This window comes from Anastrepha ludens, chromosome 6, assembly GCF_028408465.1.
Source record: "Anastrepha ludens isolate Willacy chromosome 6, idAnaLude1.1, whole genome shotgun sequence".
NCBI classification, from domain to species: Eukaryota; Metazoa; Arthropoda; class Insecta; order Diptera; family Tephritidae; genus Anastrepha; species Anastrepha ludens.
In genome coordinates, this window is record NC_071502.1 from 81,161,878 (window position 1) to 81,182,917 (window position 21,040).

General features: G+C 34.6%; 4 protein-coding genes across 5 annotated transcripts; 3 read left to right on the forward strand and 1 right to left on the reverse strand.

Annotated features, from left to right (window-relative positions):
• Positions 1 to 4,805: 4,805 nt before the first annotated feature.
• Positions 4,806 to 5,351, forward strand: LOC128867993 (lysozyme P-like). The gene has a single exon (XM_054109663.1). It carries the CDS (start codon positions 4,838 to 4,840, stop codon positions 5,270 to 5,272), a length of 435 nt encoding a protein of 144 aa, XP_053965638.1. The 5' UTR covers positions 4,806 to 4,837; the 3' UTR covers positions 5,273 to 5,351.
• A 5,328-nt stretch (positions 5,352 to 10,679) lies between these two features.
• Positions 10,680 to 11,156, forward strand: LOC128867994 (lysozyme P-like). The gene has a single exon (XM_054109664.1). The coding sequence runs from the start codon at positions 10,680 to 10,682 to the stop codon at positions 11,154 to 11,156; it is 477 nt and encodes a 158-aa protein (XP_053965639.1).
• Positions 11,157 to 14,920: 3,764 nt separating this feature from the next.
• On the reverse strand, positions 14,921 to 17,063 carry LOC128867496 (piggyBac transposable element-derived protein 3-like). Of its 2 annotated transcripts, none has more exons than XM_054108754.1 (2): positions 16,864 to 16,909; positions 14,921 to 16,802 (listed from the first exon to the last, which is right to left on the reverse strand). In XM_054108754.1, exon 2 carries the CDS (start codon positions 16,643 to 16,645, stop codon positions 15,287 to 15,289), a length of 1,359 nt encoding a protein of 452 aa, XP_053964729.1. In that variant the 5' UTR covers positions 16,646 to 16,802; positions 16,864 to 16,909; the 3' UTR covers positions 14,921 to 15,286. The 2 variants fall into 2 exon arrangements, with proteins under 2 accessions (XP_053964729.1, XP_053964730.1); XM_054108755.1 differs by lacking the exon at positions 16,864 to 16,909 and adding an exon at positions 16,980 to 17,063 and having other exon boundaries at positions 15,292 to 16,802.
• A 1,097-nt stretch (positions 17,064 to 18,160) lies between these two features.
• Positions 18,161 to 20,225, forward strand: LOC128866173 (uncharacterized). Its single transcript, XM_054106700.1, has 3 exons — positions 18,161 to 18,262; positions 19,534 to 19,671; positions 19,732 to 20,225. Exons 2-3 carry the CDS (start codon positions 19,534 to 19,536, stop codon positions 19,909 to 19,911), a joined length of 318 nt encoding a protein of 105 aa, XP_053962675.1. The 5' UTR covers positions 18,161 to 18,262; the 3' UTR covers positions 19,912 to 20,225.
• The last annotated feature ends 815 nt before the right edge of the window (positions 20,226 to 21,040 follow it).

Sequence of the window (21,040 nt, forward strand, 5' to 3'; positions counted from 1 at the left end):
TTTCCCTTAGTAGTAAGTAGAGGAGGTTTAGTCAATGACAAGTTTTATGGCAGTCGTCTCGGTAGTAAATATTGAGTTGTATGGGATTATAAAACCAGTCCTAAGAATGCTTCCCAAATAGTTCTTGATGTCTAAGAATAGCATTGGTAAACAAGTTTGGAGGTGTTTTGTTTTGGATACATGAGTAGGCTGGTAATCAAATTGTATGGAGGAATATCCCAAGGTAGGAATCTCAATTGAAAAGTTAACATGGGTATTATGGAAACGTCGAATTTCTTCCCCTGATGTATGCTTCAATCTTGTGGTTCTTCTGAAGACATTTTTTAAGTTATTGTATTACTGATAATTGGGTTACTGGAACAATAAATCCTTGGAATTAGACGGAATGTATTATACCTTATTCTATCGCTCATTTCGGGAAGTCTAACTTCGGTTGTGTTACACAGCAATAGCGAAATTAAAAAGCTTTCTTTCTGATGATGGTTAATTTTAAAGGAATTCACGTTTTGCAGCGAGCTAGCATTTAAGAAAGAGCTAAAATCGGGAGAAGAGTTGGATAGCCCCCACGAGAACGCTAAGGAGTATATTCAAAGAATGAATCAAACTCAGGTTTACACCTCGAATTCATGGCCTCTTGTCCTCTCTGCTCATCACAGTATCTCACCCAAGCCCAGTTTCCTTAATAAAACTAAGATAAAATTGGGTTGGGTTGAGCGTATGTACTTTTCTGGTCGCAATCGACGAGATGTCTCAAACTTCTTCACACTATAGAGTCACATTCAAGGAGAAGGTGTGCGACAGGAGTCTGTGGATAAAATCCCAATCCTGTGCAGATGCCTACGTAATCTGCAGTGACCTGTGAAAATACAAGTAAGCTTTCGCAGTTTATCCTTAGCGAGGGTGGTGAGTTGCTTGAACCTCCTCTGATTAAACCATACATTGCTGGCTTTTATGATTATAAGAAAGCTGGTATTGGTGAAAGAAATCCATTATTTTTGCGTTAAATTTATGCTCAAATGGTTTAAACCCGTTTTATGGTCGATTTTGCTCTTGGGCGTTACTACGTCTACTAAAACATACAGAAAAACTGTAAAATGTACCGAATTTTCTCTTTGTTGACTTCCTTTGCTGACACCCTGTAACTTAGAACTGAGTGAAACAAACAAAATAATAATACAGCAAAATAATTTTCTTGAAAACGCGCAATAGCTTTAAATTGTTTGATCGATACTTTACAAGATATCGATCTCTACTGCCATCTACCGAGAAAATAATGCATTTTTTCCCCCTAAACTAATACTAATTTTAATTTATTTTTTAAACCGTTCGCAGTTTGTTTCCATTTTAGTAAACACCACTTTTTTGATACCATTTTTATCCGAAAGGAATTTAATTTTTCCTTTCTTCACCCTTCTAAAATGCAGCCTTTTGTAAGACAGTGTCAGAACTCTAATGCACTAAGTGAGCAAACCTTTAATAGCTGAATCATGATCCGTGATGATCCAATAATGCTGCCTTGATTCAATTCGAAGGAAGATTACTGCAACAAAATCAGACTTTTTCAAAATAACAAAGTTCTAGCAACGGAATATGATAAAGAACGCTTTGGAAAAATACGTTTCCTGTGTCATTCATGTAGTTTCTGTGAAGTTGAAGCTGCACGCGAAAAAATTTTTGAAAACAAAGCTCGGAAAATTTGTTAAGTATGTGGAGAATAAATTCAGTTCTGGAACTACCAAGCAACCACCACTATATATACCTATACGTATCCACATAAAATTAAAAAAATGAAGATCTAATTATATTTTTTTTAAAGATTTAAAAGTATGAATCGCTTTTTTAATTCTAATATAAATTTTAATGCAATTTTTGTACCCCAAATATTGAAAAAATGCCCAAGTCCACAATCGGTAGATGGCGCCGATTCGTATGTATGCACTTTTACACACTTTATATATGAATTTCGCAGTCAGAAAAACCAAAGAAAAAGAGGTTGTCAGTAAAGTCGGTTTACTGACGATAGTTTAACGTGACAACGTCATAAGAAAATATTGATGGAATGGTTGCAATTTTCAAAACAAAATTTTAATTTTATTAGTTTGGTAGATTTTTTCTATGGATATAGAGGAGGAGGTAAATGGAATTGCAATGGAAAAGGTCAAGTTACATTTACACAAACGTGAAAAATGACGAAACATTTATCAAATTCATGAAGGATATCTTCAATTTCGATTGTGCATCAGACGTTAATAAGTCAACAACACTAAGAGGCACCATCATCGATTTGCCTTTTTCAAGACACTTTACACTCGAAACACTCCCTTTCATTTCCTACTTTTTCTATCATCGTCCTATTCTAAACAGAGAAATGGTTCATTACCATGCACACAGGAAGAAGGCATATGCAAATACAAGTATGTGAATTTATATACCTACATATGCGCATATACATACATATATATGCTCACTCAAGTAGGACAGAGCCAGATGTCGAACGTTGCCGAACGCGGGGGCCGATTGTGCTCTTTGTCGTTCGTTCCGCGCTCTCGCTTGCAGTTCAAGCACATTAGCTTACATTTGCTTGCGTACGGAATAGATTCGTATATTTGATATGCCCATATGATTTGTATGCATCTTTACATATAGATTTGTTCTTTTTGAAAATTGCGCGAAATTGTATATGTATATGCATGTTTATATACATATATTAGTATACAACATATCTTATAAGGTATATGGTAAATATTACCATACATTTTTTCCTTCATATATAACAAACAACAGGTATTATTAACAAACTTGGTTTTATTTTAAATTCTTCAAGTGAATCAAATTAATAATAATCAATAAGAAGGCATATGCAAATACAAATACGTGAATTTATATATGTACATATGCGCATATACATACATATATACGCTCACTTAAGTAGGAGAGAGCAAGATGTCGAACGTTGCCGTTCGTTTGCTTTGTCGTTCGTTCCGCGCTTTCGCTTGCAGTTCATTCAATGCAATGAGCAAGGTAACGACAAATGAGCAAGGTAACGGCAATGAGCAAGGTAACGACATATGAGCAAGGTAACACTAATGAGCAAGGTAACGACACATTTTTTCGTGCGTGCAGCCTGTTAAATCGAATTATAAGACGTTATCACGTCAAAAGAAGAACGATTAATCAGAAATAACCGCATTAACATCCTTAAGTATCTAGGACGACTTTATTTGGAGAACTGCATCTCAGAGTAGCATCAGAAAAAAAATTCAATACTTAATCTCATTCAATGAACTCTGAAAGTATTTCTAACAAAATTATCTGAGATTTCATAGGGCGTATGGTGGCCGCCGTAGCCGAATGGGTTAGAGCGTGAGCACCATTTGAGAGTGCGTAGGTTCGAATCTCCGTACATGAACTTCAAAAAGAGAAAATTTTTTCTAATAGCAGTCACCCCTAGGCAAGCAATGGCAAATCTCCGAGTGTATTTCTGCCATGAAAAAGTTCCTCATAAAAACCATTTGCCATACGGAAATCCCAAAGAAATGCATAAACAATCCTGTTTATGTTTTAAGATAACTAATTGAGATCGAGCAATTTGAGAGACAGGGAAATCTGATACACATATGGTTTGAATCTTGCGGATAGCAAGACTGGTATGGGTGCTTTGGGCCAATCTTTAAAATATCGATACCAACAGTCTCTAAGTCGGAAATTCATGACATAGGAATTTGAGGCAAAGAATGCCTTCGAAGAGGCAAAATTCGCGCGTCCGCATTTCCTTAGACACTCAGGCAGCCTTATGTGCACTGCAGTCTTACATAATAATATGCAAACTCATTGGGGAATGTTTCTCTGTACTTAATGCCTTGGAAGCAAAGAACACCGTTTCGTTGGGCTGTGTGCTAAGACATGAAGGATATGACGGCAACGTAAACCGCCTGTACGCCTAGCGAAATTAGGCACTATTATAAAATTCTATTGACCTGAACCCGCATAAAGGAATTTATCATAGACTGGGAAACAGGAAACTCACACAGCGCTGGATGGAGAGATCAGGACAGAGGCATGCTGAACAGTTTACCTTTTCCACGAGAAGAGCATCAAATATTATATCTTCTTAAATATGGATAGAGAAGGCTTAATAACTTTCACTGGATACCACACAGGACATTGCAGTGTTCGTTATCCTTTGAGAAAATTAGAATCTGGAAGCAGGCGTCGTGTGGCAATAGTGATATGGAACAAAATACGTTTGCAGGTACTCAAATTCATTGAAAACCTCCAAGTTTAAGCTTGCGTTTAAGCACAATAGACCATATCAGAGGTCGCGGTGCATTATGCCCCAATAATAACAATAATATTCTGGGACGACTTTCTCGATAACCCTGTATTAATGTGTATATATGTAGATGTGATTTGTATTCTGCTTTTCTTATTTTCTACTTCTTATTTTATACTTTGACTTCAAATTACTCTGGACTATTATTCTGTTCTTAATGAAGAAAAATCTGTTTAAGTTGTTTTAAATCTCTAAAAATATATCACCGTGATTTACTTGGAGATATTTACAATAAAAATGTAGTGCAATGTACATATTTATGTATTGTTTAGCCCTTACAAAAGCTTATTTGTTGTAATAAAAACAAACTCTTTTGTTCTTTAATTAATTTGTTTTTCTGTAAATACTTTATTGTTCGACTTTTCTTCAATGTCATTGTAAGTCTTCATTGTTTTAACTTTTCTATAAATACATTGCTGCCTGCCGATACTAAATTTCTGTATAAATTGAGCCTTAATTCGTTAAAAAACACACTTGAAGTTGTCTTGTTTTTAATCGAAAGCCATGAAGCTTTTCCTATTCAGTTTCCTTCTATTCTATACTTCTATACCCATCAATGCCAGAATATTCGATCGTTGCTCATTGGCGCGGGAATTGTCACGCTTAGGTGTAGCTCGTGGCAACATTCCCGCTTGGGTCTGTATCGCTCAGTATGAGAGTACTTTCAACTCGGCGGCTATTGGACCACCCAATTCAGATGGTTCCCGCGATTGGGGTATCTTTCAAATAAACGATCGTTTCTGGTGCGATCCTCAAGATGGACGCCAATCCTCAAATGCGTGTCGTACACCATGCCGATCTCTTACAACAGATGACATCACTGCATCGGTTCGTTGCGCAGGGCAAGTACAAAGTGCTCAAGGTTTTGGAGCCTGGACGGTGTGGAACAACCAGTGTCGCGGTGGAGCAGCTTTACCTAATATTAATGACTGTTTGTAAAAAGTTGAACTGCGAGTTGAAATGATTTAATTTGGAAATAATTGAAAAAAAATTAAACTGCAAAAAATTTATAAATATGTTCCTTATACATATAACATTCTGAGGGAAAATTCCTTGAGAAAAGAATTTGTGCTAAATATTGTTGGTTGTTAAACTTAAGCGATAATACGTAGCCATAACCAACGATGAACTTTAGTTCGTCATTATTCAGCTATGATTTTGAAAGATCCCGAGCATCTTTTTTGAGGTCAAAACTATTGGTATGACATTTGGCAAACGAATTCCATTTTCGATAAAATTAGTTTAAAAATAAATATTTTAGAGCTTACAGTGACTTCTTTAAGTCGGTGAGATTTGTAACTTTTCGACCAAAAGAAATGAATATATTCGCGTAATTAACAACAATTTTCATTTATGATGATCCAATAATCAAGTATTTTTTGAATTCGCAGGAGAATCACCACAACAAAATCCAACTTTTTCCAAAATAACAAGTTTCCAGCAGTGGTTGTAAAAAGGTTATTGTAAAGAAGGCTAAGCAACCTCTTTTACGCGGTTTTTTAAGTTAATTGAATAATTGAATTTTTTGTAGTGGAAATTTGGGATGAAACAGTAAAAAAAAGTCACAAGAAATTTTTCGAAAAAAGAGCTCGACGGTGCCACTCGACCAAACATTCGCTTATGGATATGGCTTCTCAATGATGGCTACAAGAAGAGTCATCCAAATACATGTTTTTGCGTTAAAAATGCTTAACTTCAACTAGGCGCACTTCTGTCCATTTGTTCAATCAAAAAGCGACCTATTTTCTAAATTTAGTGTCACAATAAATAAAATTTTTGACACGTCTTGAATGTTTGTGTGTCTGATTTTTCGTTCGACCCAAATTGGGGGACATCAGAATTCGCTTTAGAGGTATGGTTCCTTCGGCAAAGTTTCTTATTTCGATCCCTAGAATATGATTTTCACAGAGCAATGGGCGATTTTTTTGCCTCCCCACAAATCGACCCGGCCTAATGAATATTCTTGCTCAATGGCATTTACCACAGCAGCAACATAAATTCATGCAACAGCACGAATTTTTCTTAGAAAATTTAGATAATTTCTTGTCATATCCAAGCGGTAAATTGGTGACGTGAGAGGATTTGATCAAATACAGAACTTTGCATATGCCTTTATATCAGAGGCCTCAACAATTCTATTGAAATTGTTGAGAACATGAGACGTGTACCTGATCGGCGTACTTAGCTTAGTGCTGGGTACTCACCACCTGCAACTGGCAGCCAAAAGGGAAACGGAACACTCTTTCTTGCGCGCTGTTAGGCGCGTGGCTTAGTTTTAAAGTTAAGCAAGAAATGTGTATTTCAACGGATGAAAACGTCGACAAAGTCAAGAAAATGGTGCTGGACAACCGAAACTCATTCCAAATGGTTATATGGTACATAGAAAATATTATTTGGAAGTTATGCGACGTTTGAGAGAGAATGTGCGTAGAAAATGGCCTTATTTGTGGAAAGAAAACTCATGGATCTTGCACCATGATAACGCACCGTCTCACAAGGCTCATATTGTGAACATTTTTTTGACCAAAAACTCGTAAAATATCATCGAGCAACCACCGTTTTCACCGGATTTAGCCCCCTGTGAGGAAGGAAGGAAAAGTCCTTTTCCCAAAACTTAAATTGCAACACCACGGACGCCGCTTTGTGTCGATAGAGGCCAATAAGGAGAATTCGCTGAAGAAGATCTCTTCAAACGCGTTTAAAAGGTGCTTTGATGACTGGACTAATCGTTGGCATATGTGTATTGCTTCGAGCTGGATCTTATTTTGAAAGCGACAAAATACATTTTGATGATTAAACAATTATTTTGTGTTTTATTGAACAATTCCCGGTACTTTTTTGATATAATGTGTGAATATATATTTATTCTTTAAGGAAATCGACCAGCGACTTCAAAAGATCGACTTTCTCCATTTTTATCTGGGCTTTCCCTACTGTTCTTCCTTCTTTTTTCATGATTTCTTCCAGCATTTTAAACAATTGAGCATTGGACCTCCATACTCGTATACTGCTCCAAAGCCGTTCTTCTTTTTTTGGATTTGTGGATGCAGATGAAATGTTTTCTTTTAAATGTCCGCGTATGAAATACAGATATTTACGAGTTAAGGGGCTACATGGGTTTCGTTGGTTCATTTTTTTTTGCTTATTAATTTCTACAACATCTCAGGAATATTATCCTAAATTTGCAAGTCGATCCGATTAATAAATTCGGAGATACAGCCTTTGGAATGTGTGTGCTCCAAGCTACTTTTATTGTTACTCAAAACTTTAAACGGGTTTTTCTCGGAACCGTGTTTTCAAAGTCGGTTGTCAAATGTTCTCGAAAACCACTCAACCGATCTTGATGAAATTTTACACAGGTGTTCGAGATATAATTTACTCGTGCTTGAACGAAGGATTTTGTTTTTTTTTTTCAATTACAACTATTTAAAAAAAAAACAAAATCTCAAGCAAATTTTACCGAAATTTTCATTTTTTTTGGAAAAATATCTGCCAAAATTCCAATTTTTACTTTTTTTTCTTTCCTTCGTTCAAGCACGAGTTTATGGTCTTAACTAAAACACTTATTTTTGTTTTTTCATTTTTGATGAGCCTGTCAGGAGTTATGCTGACAACGCGGACGCACCTTTTTTTCGAGGGGTCACCGGAAATGACGTCACAATGGAGGAGTTTAAATTTTTTGTTTGAAAATTTCAGAAGTTATTCTCTAAATATGTATCTATAGGACAGAAAAAAGTTTGAATTATATAAATAATTTTTTACATAGAAAAAAAATATTGAAAATAGGCACTTTTTTCCCGACGAAACCCAAGTAACCCCTTAAATAAATATATGGGAGAATAAAATAAAATAAAAACCTACCTGGCGTTAAGGCTATACCAGCTTCTAAATCGCTGATCTCACAGTTTCGCTGTCTAAGACAGCCTTTGGGTAAATTAATCTTCTTTCTTTGAATATTTCGACGTGTTCACTGTTTATTAGTTGAAAAAGAGAAAAAGATTGAAATTGAAACGCTTACTTGCCCGTATGCAAAATTTATTCCCAGTTCCTTACCTGATTCACTCTTACGAAATGCTCCTGGGGAACAACTGATGCTAAGTTCGGTATTTTGCTCTTGTTTTGCTTTATTTCTTTTTTTTTTTTAATTTAATACGAGGCAGCTCAACTGAAAATATTTGTACTTTTTTTGATTATTCCCGCTAACTGTTCGTAAAACCTGCAAATTGTTACTGGTTTTGCGTTCATGACCTTTTTTTCGATATTTTTCTATCTTAGAGCGAATTCTCAGAAATTAAGTTACTGGATAATTTTACGCGAACAGACCTATAGTCATATCTCAAAATCCATTGAAGCCTAGATAATTCTATTTGGCCAAACCAACTAAATATTAAACCAAAAAAATTTTTTGATGTTTTTAGACAAAACTAAATTTATTTTATAATAATATTATACTACATATATATTATGTCCTTGTGGTACGATTTAATAATGAAATATTGTGCACGAAATAACCATTTAATTTTTATTAAAAAAACTTGGTTCATGAATGTGTGCAACCTTAAAACTTTTAACGTATTGACCGATTTTGCTTATTACAAATTTTTTTGCTGTGTTTATGGTTACAAGAATAAGGTTTGTATGAAAAAATTTCATGTGAAGTAGCGCTAGAGTCGAATTATTACTACAAACTTTATTTTTGGTCCCATCCCATTTAAGTGTGTGGGATAAATTTAAAGATATCCTGTTTTAGGTAGCTCGAGAGTCGGTAAACCATCAACGCTTTTTGTTTTCTCTCCGGACGGAAAGACAAAAAATGTAGTTTATCATCCGGAGTAATGAAGAAAGTCAATGAACACTAATAAATGTTTTTAAAATAACTAAATTTTAATTATTTAATTATAATGAATTCAAAATCGCACTGAAATAGTTTTATTCTAATTCTCGCAAATTTAAGGAAAGACTCGTTTGGATGAATCCTTTCTCAATAAAGGGATTTACAGCCATCCAACATCTACACAAAAGTGCATGATGGAAAACAGATTTATGTAGATATAAAAATGAAAAACCAATCACGTCAGCGTATTCGGAAATGCATCCTTACATTCAGTGTTAAAATTTGCCTAGTGGGCTAGTGAGCAGCTGGTATTAGTATAAAAAACTTTGATTGATTGCAGCTATAAAATATTTTCTTAATTGACACACGAAGATTCACTGCTGTTTAAGAATTCGAAATTTAGGATAGCCTCAAATCGCACACGTGCCCAACAGTAAAAACTGAAAAAAAATGATAATTAAGAATTGTTGCAGCATACGCGTATGCATGAATGAAGCTTCGGGCACCAAAAGCAAAATGTCACGTGCTTCAGTTCAACTTTCAAGTGCTGTCTAAATGAGGCGATTCAGTTTCGTATAAAATGACACTTAAACACCGAAAAACTCTTCAGATTGAGCAAAAAATGGGCATTGGCTATTTAGTAAAACTTAGGCAAAAAATAAATACAACGATCGTTGATATTTTTTTGGTTGTGAATTTGTGAATATTTGTAGAAATTGAGAGTATGCAGGCACTTAGAACCATCTTCTGTTCAAATAAGCTATAAGTAGACAATAATTTGAATACGCCACGACTTTTAGCAATTAATTCTCTTAATTGGATTTCTTCTTTTAATATACTCGTAGTATTAGCGACCCTGTAGGAAAAAGGGTTGACTCTCAACTGCTAAGCTGAGGTTGGTGCGTGACTACCATAGAAGGTCGGTTCGAGTCTCGGTGAAATATCAAAATAAAGAAAACGTTTTTTCTAATAGCGGTCGTCCCTCTACAGGCAATGCCAAACCTCCGACTGTATTTCTGCCATGAAAAATCTCCTCATAAAAAATATTTACCGTTCGGAGTCGGCTTGAAACTGTAGGTCCCTCCATTTGTGGAACAACATCAAGACGCACACCACAAATAGGAGGAGGAGCTCGGCCAAACACCCAAAAAGGGTGTACGCGCCAATTATATATGTATATATAATCGGTCATTTAAATAATGACGAAAAACAAGGCATGTTAGCCCATTTGGAAATTTTTCAGAGCGTTTGTAATTCAAACTTCCCTACAGGGTATATTTATAAGTGTACCAAAGATGGCACATGGATGGAGAAGACACCAACATAATTTTTTTACATACCAATTCAAATCACTTATACATAAGAGATCTTCACGCGTAAGTATATAAAGTGAACGAAACAAATATCCAACACACAGTAAAATATAATATTTAATGCAGTAAAGGCAAGCAAATTTTGCTGTTAAACGAAATTTGACCACTGAGTCGATTATATTAAAATTTCATTAGGAAAATGCATCTTTATAATAAATTCTTTCGACCGCTAGTCACACTCACTTTCATGATTGCTGTAATAACCTCAGGCACGCGTGCTCGTATTTACAACAAATGTGCATTGGCTCGAAAACTTCATCGCATGGGCATGCCTTTTCACGAGCTGGACGATTGGATGTGTCTGGTTGAGGGTGAGAGCTCCTTTAACACCAAAGCTATAAATCCATCGAACGTGGATGGTTCCGTCGATTGGGGCCTTTTTCAAATCAACGATCGTTACTGGTGCAAGCCGTCAGATGGACGGCCATCTTCTAATTCATGCCGTCTGCCCTGTCGTCTTTTGATGAGTGATGATATCCGCTTTTCCGTAGCTTGTGCCAAGTATATTCGCCGAATTCAGGGTTTCAGCGCATGGGTTGCTTGGAATAATCGTTGCCAGGGCTATAAACCGAGTATGAAGCATTGTTTCGAAAAGAATGGACTGTACTACAGTTGAAGTAGTGCAGTGGTCTAAATACATTTTTCATTGCAAATAAATAAATAATTATAATACGTAATATATATAATATAATAAATATGGAAAAAAAAATATTTTAATATAAATTACCAAGTGGGTTTGATATACCGAACCTCTAAAACGCACACCAAAATTTGAAAGAGAAGTACGGCCTGAACATCTGTCTGGACTAAGGTGGACTTTAAGACTTAATTTTTCATATACTCTACTGCGAAAGGTCTTAAAGTTAATGGAGAAATTTTGGGATAAAAACCGGAAGAGAGTAAATTTGAAAAAGCGAAGAAATTTTTAATTTGAATTGAGATAGGAAGGGAAGCTTTGAATTCTCAAAAAAACGAATTTACTTAAAATTTAGGAGTTTCTTTATTTATTGTATTATTTACTTATATGTGTGTGTAGGCATTAACTTAGGCATCGATTTTCAAAGCTTCATAGTGGCATAAAAAATCGTCAGGCTTTCCAACCATGCGATATTTATCTCTGGAAGCTTTTCTGCAAGTGAAAATACAAAGACAGAAATGGGTTCGAATGATTTAACTGATTTTTTATTTATTTTAGAAATCTGTTTATACCAAAGAATATTTAACTGACCTGCCCTGTTTTCTGGGGTGTAATCAAATACCCGTTATGACGCAAGCTTATTCAGTTGAAGTAGTCGCTGGGATTTGCAACCATTAAAAGGTGAGGCTGCAACTGGCCGGTCGTGAGGCCTGTATCAAGTGGCTAAACGAAAGTGCACATTTTTGAAATTCTTATAACTGGGTTTTAGGGATATGTTCTTACAACTCGCTATGAAAATATTGAAAAGGCCGCGAATTATGACTTGCCTAAGTGTTGATAACTTTACAAACGATAAAAGGAGCACCGCATGAAAATGCATCTCGAGTACCCTGATATATATATATTAATTGCAAATGCAAACTTTTTCTTATCTTTCACCGAGATTCGAACCGACGTTCACTCTCTGAATTGCGAATGGTAGTCACGCACCAACCCATTCGGCCACGGCGGCCGCCTGATATCCTTAAGCGAAATATTATATTAGCTTGACAGCATCGCAACTAGAAATATGCATCACAGGGTGAGGCACGTACTTTATAGATCCACCAGTGAAAGTGGAGGGACAGGAGATGTGTTTTTTTTTTAAAAGGACAAAAAAACGTGCATGGGAAGAGCTTAAGATACTGACAGGCAGGAATGCAGCCTGAAAATTCTTTATACAAAAAGTCAGTAAGAAAATAATTTTAATGTCGCGGTTAGTTCCTTCAAATATATGTCTAGAAATCTGGTAGGAGACGTCCAAAGTATATTTAAAACTGTCCAATGGCGACAGCAGTAAAGAACGTATAAATGAAAAGCTAACAAAAATATTTTGGACGAAGCTCAAGACTTGCCACTCGAGCAAGATTAGGCGAGAATAGGGATACAAATTTATAAAGAGCAAGGCCACAATTATCACAATTACTGCCACAATTACTATAGAATAAGCCTTTTCAACATCGCTTAGAAGAATATATAGATGGTAATGCGTGATGGTTGTGGCAGTGCTCAACTGATCCAAAAAATACTCTGAGAAAATTAATCGACGCCCACCACCGCCGACTTAAAATTTGCATTCGCAGTTTTTAGAATTTGTGTGGTGGTTTAAAATATGTTTTGAATTTAACATTAAAAAATTATAATATTTTTATAATTTTTTTTTTGTGAAGAAATTTAAGAATTCCTAAAGTACAAAAAAAAAAAATAATCAAAACAAAATAAAAAATATATTAGATTTGTATATTAGTATGTCCTATCTTGCAGTTAAAAAAAAGGAAAAATTAATCGTTATTGATAATGTTCAAGAAATAAATATTACAAAAAAAAAAAAAAAAATCATGAAAAAAATCAATCTTCGCGCACGAATCGAAATAAATTTTGGCGCGGATTTAGTATAATGTGACATGGGCAATTTTAGGCAAAGTATAGTGACTTATTGAATAAAACTTAGTAGTGGAGATGTTAGGGAGTGGTTCAGGAAAAGCCTTTATGACTCCTAATTATTCCGGATATAATAGTTTTGTAATTATTTGCCTTCAAAGTGCCCTCGGGAACTTCACTATAGTTTGGCAGATTTTAATATATATTTTGTTAAACTTAACATTAAATTCACAAAATATATATGCGTGTTTATTCTTATTTTTATAATTGTATTCGAAATATTTCAATGAAAATTGATTGCAAATGCATTTACCCATATCATCACTTTCCAATTTTAAACGCGAATAACAAATCATTGGAATTGACAACAGTATAGTGTTGCCGGATACCTGCAAATGAAATAAAAATATGAACAAAAATTAAGTATTTCAGTTGAGTGTTGATGGTGGGGATGGGGATTATATGCCTTACTATAATGCGTATGACGTTTTAATTTCTGGTTCAATGGTTTAAATGTGGAAAGGAGTTTTAGCCAGCGTTATTTTTATGACGCGCCGCCGAAGGCCACCCCCGCCAAAAAAGTTGTATGCAAAAAATACAACTTGGTAAAGGTTATCGAAGCGAAGAATACACTTATATACCGTGCTTTTTGGTTTTTAAATACTTTACCCTATTTTGTGATACCTTTTATAAAGGGTTTTCAAATAAGAGGTGTTATTTTGGTAAAAGATCAATGGTTTGTGTGGCATGTAGCGCCGTCTTGTTGAAAATAAACGTTGTCCAGATCAATACCATCCAATTCCGGGCATAAAAATCGTTAATCATATCCCGACAGTGCAATCCATTCATCGTAACTGTTGCTCCAGCTTCATTTTCGAAAAAGGTGAGGTCCAATGACTACGCCGACAATTTTGCTTGTTAACGAAACCACCGAGGTGGAAATGGGTCTCATCACTCACTATGATTTTTCGATGGAGTTCCGGATCATTTTCATGCATTTCAAGGACCCAATCAGTAAAGACACGACGTTGTTCTGTGTTAACTGGACTTTATAAGCCTTAAGACCGAAATATTTATGCAAAATACGGTGTAATTACGTTTGTGGAATGCCTAATTCCACAGAACGACGAGGAGTGGACAAACCTGGGAAACCAGCAATATTTCCGACTGTTCTTGAGCGAGGTGCACGGGTTTTATTCTTCACATTTCTAACTTGTCCCAACAGCTCGAATTTTTTCAACAATTCCTGTATCGCGATGACCCAAAAATTTCAATGCGTTGTTTAAGCGTGTATCGTTCCATTTTTATTAATGGCGTAATTTCTACTTGTCAAATATCAAAAAATGACAGCTTTAAAAGTGACATCTACCGAAATAGCGGTATATTCAAAATAACACCTGTTATTGGAAAACCCTTTATAAATTTCAAATTTCGCAGAGCTATAGGTATATGTATATAACATAAGCCGGTAAATTGCGCGGTTTTTATTCCAAATTTCCTCCTGCGATACTTTTTGAAATTGAAAAGACGTTTCAGAGTGTTTAAAAGTACAAGGCAAACTTTAAACGCGTTTTTCTCAAAATGGTGTTTTCAAAGTCGGTGACCAACATAACTCGAAAACAGATAAACCGATTAGTCTAAAGTTGTAACACGAGCTTCTTAACCCTTCATTGCATAATTTAATATTTCTTTGTAAAAAAAAACATACACATGTTATTAGACCTCTAGGTAATGGGAAAAATAATTAAAAAAATCTTTGATTTATAGAAGTATTTTTTTTTTTATTAAAAATGGTTTGATGTAAACTTCCATCATTATGCAGAATGAACATATGAACTTAGTACAAAATTGAAATAATAAATTAAGTCACTAATACCTTTCATTTATACCTTCAATTTTGGTGAAAATGAACAAAACAGTTATTGTTATTGTGTAAGTTAACCTTACATTTGATACAGCTTATTGTTGAATAGCCTTTACAATGTGGGTATTTGCATCGCAGAGAAATGCCAACTTGTGGCCAATGGTCACTGCCATCCATTCTTAGGTCTTTTGCCTGGATTTCATTTTCCACAAAGCTGGAACTAGGACGTCCTCTTCTGACCTCTGTGTTGGATCCTATTGAGCACAAAACTTGAGCTAATTCATTCCGAAATTGTCCCATGGAAAGCATATCCTTTTTTGGTATATTATATTTCGAATGATTGCATTTTTTTGTAAATAATCCAAGAATTTATGACTGTAAGATCAAGTAGATGAAAGAATATGCGTAAATACCATTTTTTCGACCTCAAAGGAATATGGAACCTCCCCAAAAAACTGTCCATTAAATCAACTCCCCCCATATGTTTGTTGTATTCTAAAACAATTTTTGGACATGGAATTTCAACCTTTTCCTTCTTTGCCTTGTCATACCTAGTGACACTAGATACTGGTGTTGACCCCACATATGTTGATAAAAGTGTCACCATTTTGTTGTCTTTCCAGGTGACACAAGACATACCAACACCATCAAATGTAGATGTTCTTTCGACATGACTTCCTCGTGGTACAGACTTCTTCATAAACTCCCTTTTGTCTGGTAATTTTGAGTTAGGTATCCGATTTTGTTGTACAGTACCCACTGATAGAATTCCTTGCTTGGCTAAATAATGAACCAGGGGCAATGATGTGTAAAAATTGTCAAAGTAAATTATGTGATTTTGATATCTTGGCACGTCTCTTAGCAAACGAATGACTACATTCCCTGTGGCTCCTATATCAGGCTCTCCTTCTGGTCTTCCTGTATTTTCCTGTCCTGAATACAATTCAAATGTATGAGCATATCCTGATAAATCACACAGTACATACAATTTAAACCCCCATTTGTGGGGTTTATTAGGCAGATATTGTTTCAAAAAATGAGCCACTTTTGTGGCACACATCTGCTCATCGACTGATAATCTTTGCTCCATTGGTACAGTAGAAAATTTTGCTCTGAGGTGCTCAATAACTGGACGTATTTTAAATAACCTGTCATGATTGGGATGGCCAACAGGTTTGTGATCATCATTATTTTGAAAGTGCAATGAGAGCTTCATTCTTTCAAATTTGTTGACTGGCATAGTGGATAAAACTGGACCATAACCAAAGGCAGGAGACCAATATGATCTGGTATTTGGAAATCTTTGCACAGACATGAATAATAATATCCCAAAAAACTTCTTGATATCTAACGCAGTATAAGTTATTTTGCTGTTGGTATCTTTTTGCTTGATATATAAATTAGTTTGATCAACAATTTTCTGAATAAAATCATCATCCAAAAAATATTTGAAACATTGGTATGGAGTTTCAAGCTGGGATATTTCTATAGGAAAGGCTGACCTGCCTAAGAATGTAATTTTATCCTCATCTAATTCCATGTTTCTCTTTTTCCAAATCAGTTTTCTTTTGTCCAATAATGTGCTGAAAATAGCACCACAAGGAACTCTGCTTTGGCTTTCTTGTTCTTCCACCATTTCTTCAACAAGAGGAGGGTCATTTTCGTTAACATCCTTCATCATCATTTACATCATCTAATATACTTAGAGGTTCGTCTCTTGTATAGTGAGGATCAGGAAAGTTATCATCGTCAGAATCTTCAGCCTCCATTCCGTCTTCCGACAGCCAACCATCCTCCAGCTGTGTTAGATATTCTTCTATGGCTTTATCTGTCAAAATATTCTGAAAGAACACAAAAATTGGTAAACAAACTGGAATTATGTGAACCAAAATTTCTCCATACTTCACAGATGACAATACTGCATAATGATGTAAATTTACACCATACCTATTTGACGTTATTTTAGTAATATTTTAAATGTTTTCTTCACAAATAATAGCAGTTTCCGAATTACTTACCCTATTTCTATGCATAGTAAATATTTTGTACGACTTCTTTGGACAAAACCATAAAAAACTTGATAATTATATGCACCGTTAGAACAAAACACATAACATAACCTTGACCAAATTTTGATTGTCATGTGACAGTTGACGTTTGCTTTTTTTTTTATTAGGTGCGTTCCGTTTCATTCTTAAATGTTTTTAAAAGTTGCCAGAGGCAAAAAACCATGACCAGAGGCCTGTTTTGGGGGCATTTTTTCCTTTCGAATGGTTTGATAGAAATATCCATCACGATGCAACGAAGGGTTAAATACGTTTTGTTGTAATTAATCAAAGACTTTTTCTCACCGGTAAATAACTTTTTTTTTTGAAACAATTTAAGACCGAAATTTTGGTCAAAAATCGATTTTTTTGAGAAACCGCCATTTTGTCCAAAAAATGTTTTTTGCTTATTCCTTTGATTAATTAATAGATTTGACATTACTTTTACGAAATCTGTTTGGTTTTTAATTTCAGAGAGTCCAGTTCAGAGATATAGTGGTCGCCGCAAAACGTCTTATTTGAGAGGAGCTCTCGGAGATCAGCTGTAGCTCCTTTCCAAATAAATATTTTTACTAATACTAAGTCGTAAAATATAGTTAAAAGATAACATAATATGTGTAATAATTTTTAGATTAATCAAAAAATTTTTGAGAAAAAATTCTGGTAAATTCTTTTTTTTTGGTGTTCTAACTGTATATAACCCCTTAAACAAAAAATTTTGCAGATTTACAAACAACCTTCCAGTGAACGACTCTGCATACGAACTTTGTTCTTTTTTGAGGTGTCTGGCAACACCAACTTTTCGTTAAATTACAACAATTAACAATAAATTACTTAAAAGCTATAGACCTCCGGAGGGTGCATTTTTCATTTTTAAGATGGGGATAAAACTCCCTATGCCTCCTTTACAACCTTTTTTCTAGGCGTGGTACATTATACTAAAGTTTTGCTTTAATTTTTTTTTTTATTGCGTTGATGTCTTCTTGATTTATCCAATAAGTAAAAATTGGAGTATCATTGTTGTTGTGTATAATCTGTATATTATCGTTCATCGCATGCTAGCAATATCTTATTGCATGTAATAAGCGTCTTACAACAAAAGTTTGTTAAAAGGCGATGTCGGTGAATGACAAGCAGATGGCGCTGGGCTCGAGCAGCTGATTCGTTGATGTACCAAAATATTTGTTTACAAACCAAAACAAAGTTTTTGTGATTCGACTTTTGGTAATTTTTGCAATATCGGGCAGAAAAAGACAGTAAGATAAATATTATTGAAATAAAGAATAAGTCAAGTGGATTAATGCAGTTTCTGTATTGTATTTGTGCATTATATAATTCTTTTAAAATTCATGTCACTGTACACAGTTAAATTGATAATAGAGATTTTAGAAGTTGTGTTATTCTTGAGATATAGAATATCGGAATCCTTCAGAAATGTATTTAAATTAAATCATAGTATCTGTTAACGAACTTATAAGTTAATTGTTTACTATAAATAGCAAATAGTCTTGTACATATCTACATACTATGTCGGCTTAAAATGCAATGCTGGTCACAAAATTAGACTCACTTCTTTGTTTACCTATTAGTAAATTGTAAACAAATTAACTGATATGCGTACATTTTGTTAGGTCTTGTTTTAAAATCCAAACATCTTTTGTTTGGAAACACATTTTCTGATATATGTATATATTAATACACCCTTTTTGGTGGTTTGACCGAGCTCCTGCTCTTATTTGTGGCGTGCGTCTTGATGTTGTTTCACTAAAAAGGGACCTACAGTGCCGACTCCGAACGACAGATATTTTTATAAGGAGCTTTTTCATGGCAGAAATGCATTCTGAGGTTTGCCATTGCCTGCCGAGGGGCGACCCTTATTAGAAAAAACATTTTTTTAATTTTGGTGTTTCACGGAGATTCGATCGTAATGATTCTCATCATTCTCCGAATGAGATTTTATAGTAATCGGAAATGGAGTGGCTATTTCAAGGCAATAAAGCAATACAGTGGCAGGGTGAGTTTATTCTGCACCAGTTAGTCAACTTTTCTCGCTTTGTAAGAGGATACTTTTAGATCTTTCACCAAAATTCGATGCAATGAACATTAGCTGATGACAAATCGCTTGCATTGCTGTCTCTTTGTTGTTCATGAATACCTTCAAACGAGTAGTACGTGGCCGGTTACTTCTTACAACATCCCTGCTTTGTAACACTTTATGTGAGACCCTGAGACCCTCAGCCAAACGCTTAAATATTCACATTCTACAAAACCATAATTCTATGTACCGGATGTATTTGAATTTTCTCTGAAAATGGATTATGTCAAATTCTGTTCTACCTTGGAAAAACTTTCGAAAGAAAAATGGTACCTAATATCTCTTAAGGAGTAATGACCATAACCTAAAATATATGTAAATTCTCATGCGTCTTAAGTTTTTCAATCTATTTGCTACAAAATGCTAGTAAACTATACCATAAAATACTAAATATACTGTAAAATATTGATGTGTACATACATACATATGTAGATGGCCTCAGCTTCTAGCAGTTCAGCACGCCACCTTTTTGGCGACAGCAAAAAGCGACTTTGTGACCGGGTTGGAGTGAACGTAAACAACTTGGGTTCGGTAGCACGACAGGTTGTGCGTGGTTCTAAATCAAATGAGGTATTTACCGATGTCAATAAATAATATTTATTTGTATAATAACAAGTTTTACATTTCCAGATATTAGGACAAACGATCAAAAATTTCACACAAGTGGACATTGTGTCAGATTATAGCAGTCAAAATTTACATAAAATGCAGCTCATACTGCAACATGTTGATTATCAACATGAGATAATGCTTGATAGTGTAAATCATATGGATTACCTGAAGGATCAAGTGACGGCCATGGAAAGATGATTGGAAGAGAGTGGCTGTAGAAATTAAACATGTGCTTGTGAATCTTTCTACGCCAACTTATTTAATATTAAATTTGTATCTGTGCTGATTTCATTAATTACTATTTCTTTCTGTTATTGTAATTAAAAATTGGGTTTAGAAGTAAAATGATATCGGTTCATGACGGCGTGCAGGTGATCGATAACATAGAATAGAATGTTGTAACTGTTATCAATTATTACTTTATTAATCTGAACGACTTGAAAACTGATGCGGACGTGTTATAAAAGAGCGGGGTCTTTTGGAACAGCATTCCATTGAATGTATTTTTTAATTTTATTTAGAAATACGGATAAAATTTGTTATGTTAATGAAATTGTGAACTTTCTTTATATGCTAGCCTTAGACGATTCAAATGTAATTAATTTTGTAAGAATATTGAAGAAATTTTTTATTATTCCATTGAAATATTATGATTATTGTATAGTATTGCGTCTATGTGCATATTTGCTTTAAAGTCGGTTAAAGCTGCTATCAAAAGTCATATGCTTGACTAAAAAACAAAACTTTGCACATATCGGACTTTATGTACGAATTGATTACTAAAGATAACTCGTTATTAGTTAAGTAAACTCAACTACATATGTATGTATGCAACTGCAGCTGTTAGATTGTTTTATTACGTAGAAATGCACTTAAATTAATCAAAACTTATTTAGGTTATACTAATTTAGAATGCCTCAAAATGCATTTTGTAAAATTGAATATCGCACAGAGAACTTCTAACCTTAAAACTGGAAGCTTATGAAATTAAGTCAAGGTCATGAGCATCTTATTAACATTGAGAACACAAGTTGAGGACAATTTTCTTGGTATCTTAATTATTTCTATAGTTTCTTCGTTTTAAGAATCATAAATTCTAGACCTTGCACGAATTTGTTATTGGATTTAACGAATAAACTTATGCTTCTAATCTAATCAGAGTTTTGTATTAAACAAAAGGTCATTTTTACACTATGTAGTATGTATGCATTTATACACAAACTATTTGCGTAACAAATACCGAGTAATACCATCAGTTGAGCTGCAAACAAATTTAGTTACATCATTATCCGCTGTCTTTCTATCACCTCGGTTGTTTCTAGTCAAT

Excerpts from the sequence above, each read along its gene's own strand:
- LOC128867994 (XM_054109664.1), top strand. The coding sequence starts at position 10,680 with ATGCATCTTTATAATAAATTCTTTCGACCGCTAGTCACACTCACTTTC.
- LOC128866173 (XM_054106700.1), top strand. The coding sequence starts at position 19,534 with ATGGCCTCAGCTTCTAGCAGTTCAGCACGCCACCTTTTTGGCGACAGC. Across the intron at positions 19,672-19,731 it reads GTGGTTCTAAATCAAATGAG|ATATTAGGACAAACGATCAA; the intron begins GTATTTACCGAT and ends TTACATTTCCAG.
- LOC128867993 (XM_054109663.1), top strand. The coding sequence starts at position 4,838 with ATGAAGCTTTTCCTATTCAGTTTCCTTCTATTCTATACTTCTATACCC.
- LOC128867496 (XM_054108754.1), bottom strand. The coding sequence starts at position 16,645 with ATGATGATGAAGGATGTTAACGAAAATGACCCTCCTCTTGTTGAAGAA.